At 40.2% G+C, this 15805-nt stretch overlaps 2 protein-coding genes across 3 annotated transcripts in view; one reads left to right on the top strand and one right to left on the bottom strand.

The window, feature by feature from the left end:
• Positions 1-15805, top strand: part of nr1d4a (nuclear receptor subfamily 1, group D, member 4a) — a 153006-nt gene that overhangs the window by 49594 nt on the left and 87607 nt on the right. The gene's annotated exons all lie outside the window — the stretch shown is intronic.
• The window catches only part of rarga (retinoic acid receptor gamma a), a 79339-nt gene that overhangs the window by 6789 nt on the left and 56745 nt on the right, over positions 1-15805 (bottom strand). For both annotated transcript variants that reach the window (XM_057829588.1, XM_057829589.1), the window contains 4 exons: positions 6926-7074; positions 6531-6672; positions 670-833; positions 141-317 (listed from right to left, as the gene is read on the bottom strand). In XM_057829588.1, coding sequence (XP_057685571.1) covers positions 141-317; positions 670-833; positions 6531-6672; positions 6926-7074 — 632 coding nt within the window. The remainder of the gene's footprint in view (positions 1-140; positions 318-669; positions 834-6530; positions 6673-6925; positions 7075-15805) is intronic.

Below are 15805 nucleotides of genomic sequence, written 5' to 3'. Positions count from 1 at the left end.
CATTACCAATTAAGTCCACCAGGGACCAGTATTTTTTTTTTTTTTTTTTCCAAAATCAGAGCTCTTGCTCCTCTAGTCAAATCATATGAAAAGATGTTTTGTTTTGTTTTGTTTTTGAGGAGGGTTGGTAACGAACTCACTAGAATGTCCAGGCAAGCAGACTTAAGAAGGGTTATCTGGTCAGCGATGGTGAGGCTGGTGAAACCTGGCAGCCGTTTGGCAAATTCCACAATCTTGATGATACATTTAGTGGAGAGCTCGCTGAACTTGTCCCACAAACCCAGATCTAGCTGGACGCGGTGGTCCGAGCTGGAGTTCTGAACAAACATGGACACGCAGAAGCACAGACAGATGAACGTGTCGCCTGTGGAGGCGGCAAGCAACCCTGTTTGCATCGAACGCGTTTCCGAGCCCTCCCAAGCCATTTACATTTTACATCCATCAAAGGGGAGAAATCTATTTACATGTTGCATCAATCATCGGGAGGCCTCACAAATGGCTGAATGGGGAAGTGAATTAGTTAAGCCACCACCGCGGTGGAAAAGCTTTGGTGAATTTATGCCTTTAAATGCAACTTGGGAACTATGAGTGACGCTGGAGTGTTACCACATGCACTGGAAGTAGAAAAGAAAAAGGGGAAGATAGGAGACACATTTTTGAGTGACTTACGGTGGTGTATTTGCCCAGTTGGCAAAGTGAAGGGAAGGTTTCTTGATGAGCTTTGCTGACTTTATTGACCAACTCCTCCAGCTCTCCACTGAGCTCGTAGCTCTCTGGGAGCACCACTTCCTCCTTCACATCTTTCTTCTTCTTGTTTCTGTCATTGCGTACCGCTAAATGAGAACAAAAAAAAAAAAAAAAGATCATTTTCCTCGTGCAAGTACCACAGAGAATGCTCTCTTGTGATCTCATGTGACAACACTCACACTCTATGTTGTTTTTACCAGCGTCACGGCCATGGAAACTAGAACTGACTAACAACTGAGGTTGCCCTTAACAGTATTACCATATTTCCTTTAGCACAGCTTTTTCATCGGCTATCTCCGTTTTATCACCGCTCTTTTCCTCGTCCATCTCTCTATCAACTTGATAGGCCAGTCTACTCTTTCCCTCCTCCCATTCTTTCCTTCCTCTCAGGATATCCAGTAATAGCAGAGGCACAATGTGATCCTAGTCTTATGTACATCCCGCGCAAAACAGTACACCCACGTGCATGTGCCTAGGGACTGCGTGCGAGGCGACAAACTGACGTCCACCTGACTTCTGGAAAGGGCAACTGTGAAGTCCGCCACTGTGATGGCAATTTCAAATGTTTTCTGTTGCAAAAAGGCATGATGTGTTAAAGGAAAGAAAGCAGTCATGACTGCTAGAGTCACAGTGACAATCACTAAAATTGAATGCTGCATTTACCAGACCATGAGTCGCACCTTTTAGTCATAGTTTGGCTGAGCCTGCGACTTACCCCGGTAATACACAAAGCACGTCTGTGACGCGTCAACGTTGCCGGCGCTAGAGGTGGGAATCTTTGGGCACCTAACGATTCAATTACGATTCAGAGGCTCCGATTCGATTATAAATCGATTATTGATGCACCACAAACCCCCCATCCCCCACCCCCGCTTTTAATTTTTTGTACACTAGTTCCAAAATTGTTCAAAAATCCTCTCACGCTAAACAAACTACTATTTCAGTATCAAGTTAACTGTTAAAAACAGTAAATAAAATACTCAAGTCCCCATTATGTATCGGCAGCTTTAAACTACATTCAATTAATTTAATGTTGTGAATCAACCGTTAAAGTTGTTAAAATTCCTCCCGTTATTCCATAATTTCCCTTCTGCCTACTTTCGACGTATTAAAACTGTTTCATCATTTAAAGATAGATTCAAGTCAGGATTTTGCCGATTTTTTTTTTTTTTTCTAGATAAAAAGTAATTAGGTTTGCTATAACAGAGCCTTCTAGAGAAGTCTACTGCTTTAAGATGGCGCCTGTTTACTAGCGCGGGAAAGTTTGTCATTTCGCATCTAGTTCTTGGTATATGATGTAACACGGCCGTCGTCTGTCATTTCACATCTAGTTCTAGATCATAGCGGTATGTTGCCGTATGTTTGTAGCAACTACCAACTGGGCGCTGTTTGTAGCGGCTGACGGCCACAGGCAGGTATTATTGTTTTTTGTTTTGTTTTTTTATCTAGCGGCATGAGTTGAACATGATGTTTACTCTCGGTCCGTTCCTCATTGCGTCCTGAAGACCGCGCTGACTGTGTTTTTCCGCTTTACCTGGTATAATTCAATAATCGGAATCTGGATGTTTGTGTATCGTTCTCGAATCTTCCACGGCCGAATCGCGAATAATCTAAGAATCCGAAATTTTGCACGCCTCTAGCCGGCGCGTCAACGCACTGACACAGGACGCATTTTATGAGCAGAGCGTCTGTGGAGCGGCTCCATCAATTCACGGATTGAGGATTATAAGATCGTGCAAGATTAGCGGGTATTTAAAGATAATAATACAACCATTTGCCTTTCAGAGCCCCCGTATTGGTCAGCTTTCTTTCTGAAACAAAGAGGAAAAAAGTCCTGTGCTAAAGAGAAAAACAATCGCAATGACAAAGATTTTAACATATATTTTACAAATGAAATGCCTCAATGAATATTGATGGCTTTTCTCAAGTTAAGGCGCCACGCAGAAATTAATAAAAATAATTGCATATTACCGTAATTTCCCGAATATAAGGCGCACCCGTGTATAATGCGCACCCCAAATTTACTTGTAAAATCTAGGGGAAATTATTGTACCCGTTTATAACGCGCACCCTAATTTTAGCACCAATAAATAGAAGAATACAAGAAAACAGAGCTCGTGTACAGATACAGAGATGTCATTTTACTGACTGGTGAAACACAGCACAAGCATAGCACATTGGTAGTTCAAAACATTACCATAAACTGACAATATTTACGGTAATAATATGATTTGACAACTTCTCCAACTTACCAGAATCTAGGAGAAAACAAAACAGATGTGACTTTTCTTTTAAAGGCTGCTGTATAACTTGCTCGTTTCCTCATGATGAATAAATGTTTCTACCATGGATTGATACGGTAAAATGAAAGTGAGAACGTAAGTCGGAAATCCGTGAGAGCTCATCGCTGTCAACACGACAGTAACAAAAGGAACTATTGTTATTTGGGTTTGAGTTTCCCGAGGGACCGATATAGTTGACGGACACAGGAAGTGTGTGTCCTTACATTTGTGATGGTCCGAATTGCGGAGCTGCAATAAACGTCGACTCCAATGAGTTTAAGAAACTAAATTCTGTGCTTTATGAAGAGTGAAAAAAGCAGAATTTAACACAGACGAAATCATTCGGCAGATTAGAGTGAAGTATTACCGAAACAAAATGGTGACGTCACGTACCGTAATGGTCGGCTACGGGTCGCCGCATACGTTTCTTCAACACAACGTGGCCGTGTCAATGAAAAAAAATCAGTTTGTATATATATGTAATACATATATATTTCTGTCTCCATCCATGTACCCGTTTATAATGCGCACCATGAGTTTACAAGTTGATTTTGGGGGAAAAAAGTGCGCGTTATATTCGGGAAATTACGGTATTTTGAAAATCAACCGGATACACCGTAATTTTACACGAGTGACTTACAGTCTGCCCGATCCTCCCTAGTAGTATTGATGCAGGAGGGTCGCGTCTCGCGTCAAATAATAAACTCTGCCATTCCTTTCGGGTGCGACGCATTGAACCGCTTCCACGACGCGTCTAAAACGCAGCCGTAGTGCAACTCGTGTGCACTCCCTGCTTGACTTGAATGGCTGCGTTTCACTGCGGTGACGCGGCGGAAATGTTGATGCGCCGTAGATGTGCCGGGTGTATTACTGGGGTTATAGTTGATTGCGTCTCATAGACATGGTTTGTTTCAAAGAGACAGCTTCAGGCATGTTCTCTACTTCCAGAGTTGGCGGAGTTATTCAGAAGTGATGCTGACGATGAAGACTTTAATGGATTTGGTCATGGTTCGGATTGAGATCTGGAGTTCGGTAAACAGAATATGTGTTCGGGCTATAGATATCTGAATAACTGTTAATATGCTAACAGATGCCTATCCAGCCTGTTGTTCTTCTTTTTGTCATTATTATAATATATAATGTTTGTTCTTGGTCTCTGCTAAAAAAAAAAAAAAAAAAATCCCCCCAATGTTTGAGTTATACTACTGTGCGACTTTCTGCTGAACTTGAGTCATGTTCTGTCATGACAGATCTCAGCTACTCTCAAGTTTAACCAGTTTGCATTGTTTTATTGCAATATTTTTCCTTATTCAGATTTGTTTCAAGACTAGTTACAGTTAGACCTCACTTTGATGGTTAATGAAGTTATTACAATTTTGTTGTTTTATCACAATAGATTGGTTTATTTCCATTAAAAAAACAGAGGCCATTCATTTACAAATGTGATTGCACTTTAGTTTACATATTTAAATGTTCAGATATTAAGATTTGAATGAGGCAAAATAACATGCTTTTTCTCTCAAATATATTGTTATAATTATTTGTTTCAGATGTACCGTAATTATTTTTGTATAAAAATTAATTTGGTGTTCAAAAAGTCTTTTTTTCAAACTTGACGTCGTCTTATAATCAGGGCCGTCTTATATTCGGGCCAATATGGTAGTTCATGATAAATAAAAGGCAGGAAAGTATTATACAATGACATTGAAAAAAAAAAAAGAAAACCGCATCGCGATAAAATTCAAAACAGCAAATAGGAAAAAATGAAAACCGATAAAATCGAAAGCATTAAAACCTTTTAAAAAATAAAACCAGGCTACCATAGTCTGGATAAAAGGCAAGTGTGCTGCAACGGTTTTGTAGATAATATGCTTATAATTTGTAGTGATGATGTCATGCAGCCCCCATCTACGGCGGAACGGAACCGCAATTGTGCTATTCGTCTGTGCTAGGTTTATGTTCGTTTGTGCTGTAAAAAAAAATCATACGTGCTGCTATCATTTTAGAGATATTGAGATATTCATTTCGACCTATGATGTCAATTGCAGCCCCTCGGTCGTGGCTGACGGAGCATACCAAGTCTCTCGATAACAGAGGGGTGTCCCAACAACTAGCATAAACGTAGAACAAACAAATGGCAGCCCTTAGGGTCCTTTTTGCTGTAAACGGGGGGCTGTGAGTCACGTCACCACTCAAATTTGGGGTGGCGTGGCTCAGTGGTAGAGTAGTCGTCCCCCAACCCAGAGGTTGTGGGTTCGATTCTTCGCCCTGACGAACTCGCCAAAGTATCCTTGAGCAAGATACTGAACCCCATGTTGCTCCTGGTGCTGCGTCACCAGTAGGTGAATGGCGCGATAGTGTAAAGCGCTTTGAGCGCCTTGAAAGGTGGAAAAGCGCTATATAAGTGTAACACCAAATTTAATCCAGCCCTGCAAAATGGACCTGAAGGACTGCCATTTGTTTGACCTGCATGTGCACAGTTGTTGGGACACCCCTCTGTTATTGACAGAGTTGGTACGCTCTGTCAGCCGCGGGAGCGAGGATACGGAAAGGCTGCAACTGACGTCATCACTCGAAATTAATATATCAATATCTCAAAAACAATAGCAGCAGAAACGAAAATTTTTACAGCACAAACGAAGCATACACGATTGACACCATTTTTAACCATTTCTAATCAAAATGGGGGGCTAGTTAATCTCAAATTGACCAATAAAAGAATTGTAAGTGTGTCAAAAACAAACGGCACCACAAACAAAACTTTTTAGAGCACAAACGTAGCGGATTGACATCGTTTTTTTTATATAGATTTGCGTCTGTTGGGGGGCCAATTTCACAGAGACCGACACACCCACTCAACTAACGGCCAATCAGAGCGAGTATTCAAATTAAATCCAGTCAGCTGCATATTAATGAGAAACCACACTTTTGCAGAAGGACTTCTGCCAAATGGACCAACTAAAGTACAGTCGTACCGCAACATACACACACATCAACATAAAATCCTTTCAAAATCCGACGTAAAATTTGAATCGTCATTTGTCTCGACATATTATGACACGCTCGAAATACGAGGATTTATGACAGTGTTCCAATTTAATTGTTTTCGCGCAGGACCGCAGTCTGGCAGATTTTCTTTTGGGAGAAATCAATATTAGTCCCAAGTTGGTGCAGGTGGTGTAAAAAAGAAGGAAATGATAGAAGAATATGAGCGTGGTGTGCACGTCAGTGATTGGGCTCGACAATACGGTCGCAATATGGCTACGATCTCGACAGTCCTCAAGCAGAATGATGTTTTATTTTACACAGCGTAAATCAATTTTGCATTCTCATGCAACTTTTCGGCCTATAGCAGTATTTCTGACAAGTTTATAAATGATGATGCAAACTAAATTGAAAGCATGGTGAAGTGATTTCAAGTTTCCATCCAAGTCAAATGATAAACTACTGATATATTGGTGGGATGGCACTTAGCACAAGACCCAAAATTGCAGCACTAACCTTCCTTGGACATGCCGACTTCAAAGCACTTCTGCAGCCTGCAATACTGGCAGCGGTTGCGTGTGACCTTGTTAATCTGACAGTTCTTGTCTCGGTGGCAGGTGTACACCATGTTCTTCTGGATACTGCGACGGAAGAAACCCTGAAGCGTCGAGAAGCGCAGAGCAAGACAAAGGGGGAGAGGGCAAGATAGACGTTCTTCGTTATAGTCAAGCTATCAAATTATGGCACATTTTAATTGCAAGGCAGCTTTTCCTTTGAGACTCTATTTTTAAACTTCACAGTTCTATGTGCTTTCTTTCTTAGCAATTTAATTTCCTCAGGTAATGGAATCCAAAGCAATTTTCCAAAAGCTTTGAGAGCAGAGTAGTGTTACTACGGCAGGATCTTCTCACCTTGCAACCCTCACAGGAGCTGACCCCATAGTGATACCCCGAGGACTTGTCCTGGCACACAAAGCAGGGCTTGTAGACACGAGGTGGGGGAGGTGGAGATGGAGAACTGGGTACCATCTCCTCCGAGCTGGTGCTCTGGGTCTCCACCGCTATAGAAGGAGGGAGGGAGAAAAAGAGAAGGGCGCATGAGCATGTGATATGTCACAAATCGTTGTCCTACGGCAATGGTGAATGCACCAAGCATGTCGACTGTGTAGAATTGCTTTCAAGGATGAAATGACAGCCGGTGGCATTTGTGTTCCCGCTGATTGATTTGTTTTGATTTGTGGAGCCAGCAACAGATGAGCTATATAGATATAGATATGGTTGTGTTGGGAATCTATAACTCAAACATTTTTAAAAGTAAGTCCATTAAAAATAAAATAAAACTAAATCAGTTTGTAATGTGTATAGGAGATGAGAATCTGTAATGCCAAATTGAGTTTCCTGTGTATCTAATCTGCAGATTCAATTGGACAGCAGTTTCAACTGATTTTTAATACAGCAATACTAAAGGTGCAACAATTTATCACTATTGGATCACAATTTTTGACAATCAATTAAGCGTTTGAAGACATAAACTGTCCAAATCTTTTGGAATTTTTGCTTTTCAACAGTAAATATTCTCAGATTTCTGTTGTCCCCTTGAAAGCAAAAGTGATTACACTGGTGTACAACAAGCAAGATCCTCCCCGGATAAAACTAGTAAGACTTTACTAAATTTGAGTTACCAAAAAACGAAAATGAGGTCAAAATTATGAATTGGTTAGTTTTTTAGATACAGTATTCGGCTGAAATGTTAAAATCCTAGCAATTTAGGCGAAAATGTGTATTAATTGAAATGGAAATGGTTATTTCTGGAAAAACATATCTACCTAAATAATTGTCTACTATTTTGGAATATAATTGTGTAGACAATAGCTTTTTTCTCTGATCTCTGCTAGTTTCAATGTATTGCATAAATCCTGGGGTTGTGGAAGTGGACAAAATGCATTTTATAAGCGGTGGCAAACAATGATATATCAACATATCTGTCAAGTTGTACGGTGTCGGCGTAATTTGTACAAGTGAGCACTGATGTGTACGGCATACGTTCAAAATCTGTACGTTTTTCGTGCATTACGTTTTTTTTTTCTCCGGATTTTGTCACCGTTTCAGCAACGAGACAATGTGCGTTACTATGCGTTACTACGTTGGTTGAATGACGCAAGAAAAGTCAGAGTCACGGACAGAGAAGAGCAGGAGTGGGAAGGAGGGAAGAGTTGTGACGCTGTTGCAAACGCGATGCTAGGCTAGTTGGCTCCAGTATTTCCTGACTTTAGCCAACAGCCTACAACCTACGCCCACTTGATGCAACACTAGATATCATATGCATATAGAACTAGATGCGAAATGACAGACTCGGCGGCGTTAGTAAACAACCACCATCTTAAAGCAGTAGACTTCTTAGAAATGCTCTGTTGTATTGAACCTTCATAGCGAACCAAAGTAACTTTTTATCTAAAATATTCCTAAATCGGCAAAATATTGACTTGCATCTATATTTAAATGATGAAACAGTTTTAAAACTTTCACATATAGAAAGGAGACAGAAGGGAACATATGCAAAAGCGGGAGCAATTTTAACAACTTTAATGGTTGATTCACAACATTAAATGACTTCCAAACATAGCAAAGGTTACTATGTTTTTTCTTTCTTTTTTTTTTTTTTTTAATGGAAAAAAAAAAACATGAAACGTAACACTAATTACTTTGCCAAGTAACTAATTACTCTTACATTCAGGTAACTGAGTAACTAATTCTATTACTTTTTGGGAGAAGTTATTTGTAACTGTAATTAATTACTTTTTTAAAGTAAGATTAATAACACTGGTCATAACGATGCAGTCTGCAGAATGAGAAGTGATGAAAGCGGAGATTTTATTCTGCCAATTTGTTGCCGAACATAATTTGCCTGAAACTATTGCTGATCACTTCTCAGAATTATAATTGGACACACGAACGAACTACCTTCAAGTCAAACTGAATTGCGAGCTGAAGTTCAGCCATCAAATTACATGATAGAAATTGCCAAAAGTGCTACATACTAGTACAATTGAAACAAAAGTCACTGTTGAATTTTAGTAATCATGTAGCTGAAGATATTGATTGTTCTTTGATTGCACCAGGTTATATGTGACAATATTACCAATAAATTTGTATTATTCTAAAAATGGAGTTTTATTTTTGTTTCATATTGCACGCTATATAAAACGTTGTAAGATTAGTCATCAATTTGTAAGGGCATACGTCACTGTAAGATTGCCAAGGGCCTCGGATTGACAGGTATGTATCAATCTCATGGCAATTGTAGCAAATGTAAAACTAATATTATATGATTACACCAATGTATCTTTGTAATCCAAATTTTAACATGAAATATATCGAATACTTAAGCTAACCAGCACTAAAATGTTTTATTTTTCAATCCATTTTATTTTTCACCACAGCAAGTATGATTTACCCATTTTTATTTCTGAAGCAGCAATTTTGCAGACAAGTGTTATCTGGTTAAAAGCAGGATTCCTGTTTCCACCAAATCACAGTATGTTATATCTTTGTGTTGAATCAAAATAAGAAATTTGCCAAAATCTGCTTTTATTTTACGAAATCGACATTGCCTTGCGATTGGCTAGCAACCAGATCAGGATGTACCCCGCCTCCTGTCCAAGAAACAGCCAGCTAACCAGCGTCCCCGCAACCCTCGGTTGCAGTACAGAAGATGAATGAATGATCAGCATTTTGGCTTTTTTTTTTTCTTTTAAACAAAAATAAATCACAATTTATTTGTGCAGTTTCTGCACTGCTGTTGAAATCTTGTCCTGTTTTCTTAATAAAAGGAAGAAAATCAAACAATGTTGTTGTTGATCTGGCTTATCGATTCATTGACAAAATAACCAACAGATTAATTGATAATTGAAGTATTGTTAATTGTAACCCTAGTCAATCTACAAAATATATGAAAAGATTTCTCCTTAACATCCTAATGGATGCGTGTTTCACACATTCTACTTGACCCAAAGGCCCAAAATGAATATCACTTTAATTTGACAAGAGACACAATTTAAATTCCCTCTCGTGAAAGCTCCGTAATATTTTGTTCAAATACTGATCAGCAAGATTAATAATATATAAACTGCTTGGACCAGCTCCAGTTTCTCGGAGTCAGTCACAAAGTTGTCTTGTGTGTGTGTGTGTGTTGGGGGGGGGGGGCTGCTTGACAGTAGAGACAAAACATTTTTACTGTTTTTGCCATTGATTGACAGCTCCCCTGATAAGGCCAGGTGACAGAGCAAGTCAAAACTGGCAACTCATCATTCCACGGTCTGACACAAGAAATCCAACACGCTCACAGCTACACAAGGCTGGCTAATAGTGTATATTGTATCTGCTAAACATAACACCAGCACCACAAATGTGACCTCAAGTCATTTACTGTATTTGTTACGCTACATTAAATGTGTGTATCTCATACCATTGAGCGGGCCTGACATACAGCACATGCATTTTAATTCCCTTGACAACGTGCTAACACGCATGTAGCACCAGGCCAACCTTCTTCACAAATGCACTCAGTTCAACTTTCTCCATTAGTCACCCTTAAACTTCAACCCCCCCTTCAACTTGGTATCCCGCCACCCCCTGACACACAAACCCTATTTTTCTCTTGTTTCCTGGCCCTAAATTCCTCAGCGCAGCCCTGCCAGGTTTTAATAGAGGCCTGTGCTCGTAAGGCGGCCTATAAAGGCGGTCCCATAGCCTGGCTGGAGGCCCCGGCCGGGCTGGCCTTCACTTTATTGGGACTCGGTCACCTTGGGCAGCTATTCACACTCACACCAGCTGGAGCTCCCCGCCCGTAAAAAAAAAAAAAAAAAAAGGCAATCATAAAATAAAAACAGGGAGGCTCTAAAATTTGAACTTTTACTACACTCACCTCCCCCCAGTGCCCTCAATGGAAAGCACAGAGGGCTAGCCTAAACTTAACCTACAACCCACCCCCTTCCCCTCTCTCACACCCAAGGCTGCAGCGAAAACCACCAGCTTGGCTTTTTACAAGGGATGGAAGACTTCAAACAGAAGAAAGAGGGACATAAATGGAGGGATTTGATTGGAAAGAGAGAAAAGGGCAGGGACAAAAAGGGGGAGTAGAGGACAAAGTGAAGGAAAGTCTTGTTCAAGACCAAAGTGACCATTAGCACCAGTTGTGTTGCGGCCAACGACGAGCTCATTGATGACTCTAACAGAAAAATGTCAGACATTTTTCATCTTGTCGGCTGCTGCTCAAGCATCTGTTATTCATATGAATTGGAAGGTTCACATTGAACTTTGAGGAATCCACTTGTAGTTTTGTCCCTCATAGCCGAAGTTTGCTGGAGGTAAAAATATTTTCCGTTGTTTTTTCTTTTTACAGCAACCTCAAAGCCAAATGTTCAAAAGTTGGCGGCAGTCTCCAGCAGTTCTCATTTCTTCTGTCAGAAAGAAGCGGGGGTCAAGCAGAGAGCAATGCCGTGAACCTTAGTGTTTACGCAATAATAACAGCAGCAAATGAGGCTCCTGCATGAGTGCTGACAAGACAGAAAAAGGGCCAGCCATATGTGCTGAAAATCACACTGGGTGACGCATCATCCTGGAGCGAGTTTTCAGACAGTCCAAGCAACAAGTTGGACGCTGGCTTCAACAAAGTTGGCAACTCTCGGACTTGCTTCGCTAACCCCATACGGTTGGAGACTCAGTCAAGTCATCCATGACCACTTAGCCCGAGGCGCCACAGTAAGAGGAGCTCTGGTTGAGGCAGCTGCCGTGAGCCTCTTTCCCCGCTCTCCTCAACTCAGCTCAGCTCATTGCTGTTTAGAAAACAAAGCCCTGTGAAATGAGAGGCCCACCTTATCAGCGCTCCGAGGCCTCGGGCAGCATTTGCATGACAATCCGCCCTCGGAGGCCTGTGAGCTGATGATGGATGGATGAGATGAGAGGATGAGAGTAGGATAGGTGGGTGGCTTCTGTTGTTTGGGAAGGGAACTGGAAAGGGGGGAGTGGTTGACTTATCAGTCGCCCGTGTTGGTTTCCTGCCAGGTATCAACTTGCTAATCCTTTCTCTCATTGCGACCCCTCTGCAGCAAGCGGGCTAAATGCCTGCGTGCACAACCTGATACTACAAACAGCAGGAACAAACTAACAAACAACATTTCACCTGGGCTACAATGCACTTAAGTGCTCCAGATCGGGTTGGAGTGAGTGGAATCATTAGCCTCATTAAGAGGGAATATTAAGGGACAAAAATAGCATTTTATCCAGAGGTGCCTCACTTATGTCGATTATTTCAAATTCTGGGTCGTGTCAGTTGCTCTACTTTAGGTTAACCATATACAATGTAACAGCAGTAGGGCTGTCACAATTAATCAACTATCAAATTAATCGTTTCAATTAATCGTTTAGAGACGATGGTGACCCAAAGATTGTCCAAATATTCCTTTTCTTGAGGCTAATAACTAAAGATGTCCCGATCGATCAGGATGGATCGGGTCCGATCACGTCATTTTCAAAGTATCGGAATCGGCAAAAAAATATCGGACATGCCTTTTTTTAATATATATACTGTATAGATTTTTTATTCAAATCGTTTTCTAATTGTATTTAACGTTACACACAAAATGTTTTACACTCATCCAGAGTAGTTTTGGCTTAAAGTAGGGCTATCAAATTTATTGCGTTAATGGCGGTACTTAATATTTTTTAATTAATCACGTTAAATAATTAACGCATGCGCTGCACGACCCACTCACACATTGTCGCGTTCAATCTATAAAAACGGCGTTTTACCTATAGATAGCGCTAAAAGGCAGCATATAATGAGTAGAGAGAATTATTACAGCCTTTGGAGCCATTTTTTATGTGGCTAAAGCCTTACAATACCTCTCTCAGCAATTATAAATAACGTGGGAGGCAATGTGGGGAAGAAAGGTAGTAGTTGATCATTTGCTTAACACCCTATGGTCTTTCCCAACGCAGAGAAGATATATGAATTGGTGCCACTACGCACAGTCATGGTTGCACTTCCCATCATGCATTTGAGCAGAAGTTAAATGACTGCAGTATCATTTACTGAAAGCTCAACAAATACACTAGATGGCAATATTTAGTGACAATATACAAAGTCAAATTTATCCTTTAAGAATTACAAGTCTTTCTATCCGTGGACCCCTCTCACAGAAAGAATGTTAATAATGTAAATGCCATCTTGAGGATTTATTGTCATAATAAACAAATACAGTACCTATGTACTGTATGTTGAATGTATATATTAGTCCAAGTTTTATTCATTTTTTTCTTAATGTATTGCCAAAATGTATATGATCGGGAAAAATTATCGGGAATGATTGGAATTGAATCGGGAGCAAAAAAAAAAAAAAGCAATCGGATCGGGAAATATCGGGATCGGCAGATACTCAAACTAAAACAATCGGGATCGGATCGGGAGCAAAAAACATGATTGGAACAACCCTACTAATAACTCATTGTCTGCCATTGACGGCAATACACGTCCAATTAATTTGCACTGGGAGGTCATTCATTTGCTGCCAGCCTTTTCCAGATTAAATGGATTGGATGCCAATAGCTGCAAATGGCAGTGAATTAGTTAAAAACTCAGTTATTTTATGTTTATTTAGGTAATCTATGAATTTCTGTTTTATGTTTGTGTAATACCCATTGCTGTCAACAGCAGCCAATGATTTTAATAGTAAATATTCTTTTTTAATGTCTTTTTCTTAAAAAAAAAAAAAAAAAAACTAGAGAAAAGGTAGTCTTAATTTGAATTATTTAATGAGACAAAATGGGGAAAAAAACAGTAAATATAAAATTTTTGACCTGTTAATTTAGAAAAAAGTAATCATTTAAAATATTTTTGAATCCTTTAATTTTATTTATTTTTAAAAATTCTAATACAAAAAAGGAAACACAATAAGTTCTTTTTATTTATTTATCGTTTTGTTACATTTATTTTTAAGATGATGTATTAAATAATAAGGATAACAACAATAATAATAAAGGATAACAATTTTAAATATCCCTTTTTGTAATGTTTATTTAAAAAAAAAAAAAGTTCAAAAAAGGGGCAGTTAAAAATTCAGTAATTTCTTTAGTCCTCTTTGAGTAATGAGAGTAACATACCAGTAAATACCCTGATTTATATAGCTGATTAGCAGTCTAACGGCAATAACAATTAGCGATTAGTCGACTATCAAAATAATCTATTATGGCAGCCTGAAGCAGCAGCAGCATGCGGGCAGAGGAGCGTGTGGAGTTACTGGAAATACTGAAGGCGACTGTTGTTCACTAAACTAGAAATGGGAGTGTTCCTTATGTATGTGAGTAAAGGCGTGACTACGCGGCTCGTGCTTGCTGTTGCAACACCCCACTTTTAAGTGCACAGCATATGACAGTCTGGCAGTGGAACAAGTACTCTTACACAATAGATCTTGTCTACGTGACTTGTTGGTGGGAGCAAATCTCCGATGGGATTCTGCTCCATAAGTGCAACGGTGGCATACCGGAGTAGCTGCACGGCGTGAGAACAATGTTCCATATAGTGTGCGAGCAACTGGCACGGCCCTGTTTGTAGGTGTTCCTCTCACTCGTTTATGTGCACAAGGCACGCTCATAGCCGCCTCACCGTTTGATTTGTAAAGGGCAGCCTGTTCCTAACAGCGTAGCAGTGTTTGAGGGGCTCATTATGTTCATGTTTTTCCTTTTCGTGTGACTGCGAGCGTGGGCATGTGGAGCCTTTGTCTCCATCTTTACCTTCATTAAACAGCCTGCAAAGCTTGCGTGTTCCTGACGCAATTGGCCGAGCGGTAAAAGAGTGCGCAAGCTTCGGAGGCGGCGCGTGAGAAAGGGGCACAAAGTAGGGCCCTCTGTTCAAAGAGGGGTTTTTCACTGCCAGGCAGAAGGGGAGCAGATTGAGCAGGAGGATGATAAACAGTGGGTTGGAGAACTTTCTGGCCTCTTCATGTGTGCCCCGGCGCTCTACTTCGGTACAGCAGCAGAGCTTGGAAAAAAAAAGAGGAAAAGAAAGTACCACACCCTTGTTGTAGTGCCACTTTCCTCTTTGTCTCTACCCACGTCTTCCTGCCATCCCTCTGAGGCCTTTACTGCAAGGTCCCACACACATCACACTCATTTCCTTCCCCTTTTTTGGAACCGGTTTTTCCTGAGGATCTCCGTCACTGCTTTAGTGGCCATGTGTAGGTCCCGCTTGCATGTCCCACTGCTCACATCATTCTGCTGTTTCGCTCCAACTCCATTGCACAGAGTTGAGTCACCTGCGAGCTTTCATGTTAAAAGTCTATCAAGAGTCCATTGTGTGACTTACACAAGGCTCAAGAACACACACAATGTAACATGCCCATCATAGGAGAATAAAAAGTTTATATACTGTAAGGCTGGAGTCAAAAGACTGAACATAAACCTAATCTCACAATATGTATACAGCATATGCGTTGGCATGTCAGTGTCGCCTTTATTCATTTCTTTTTTGTTTTTTTACCAACCTGTAAGCATTAGCATAACATAGTAAAACAAGAAAAGATTTATAATGGAATAAATTACTGTTTGTTTGTTGAATACTGTATCTCCTGAGGGTAGTTTTGTTGTTGTTTTAGTTTAAGAAAAACTAACTAAAATAATTTAAATTGGAATTATCAATACTAAAGAGGTGTTATTCAGAATAGTATTTTACATGATTTTATTTGTCCATTTAGACTTGAAAAGAGAGCTATTATTGTAAAGGTTGAGCACAGAAGA

The sequence above is a fragment of the Corythoichthys intestinalis genome, chromosome 2, assembly GCF_030265065.1.
Source record: "Corythoichthys intestinalis isolate RoL2023-P3 chromosome 2, ASM3026506v1, whole genome shotgun sequence".
NCBI lineage: Eukaryota > Metazoa > Chordata > Actinopteri > Syngnathiformes > Syngnathidae > Corythoichthys > Corythoichthys intestinalis.
This window is presented reverse-complemented; position numbering and strand designations above follow the sequence as displayed.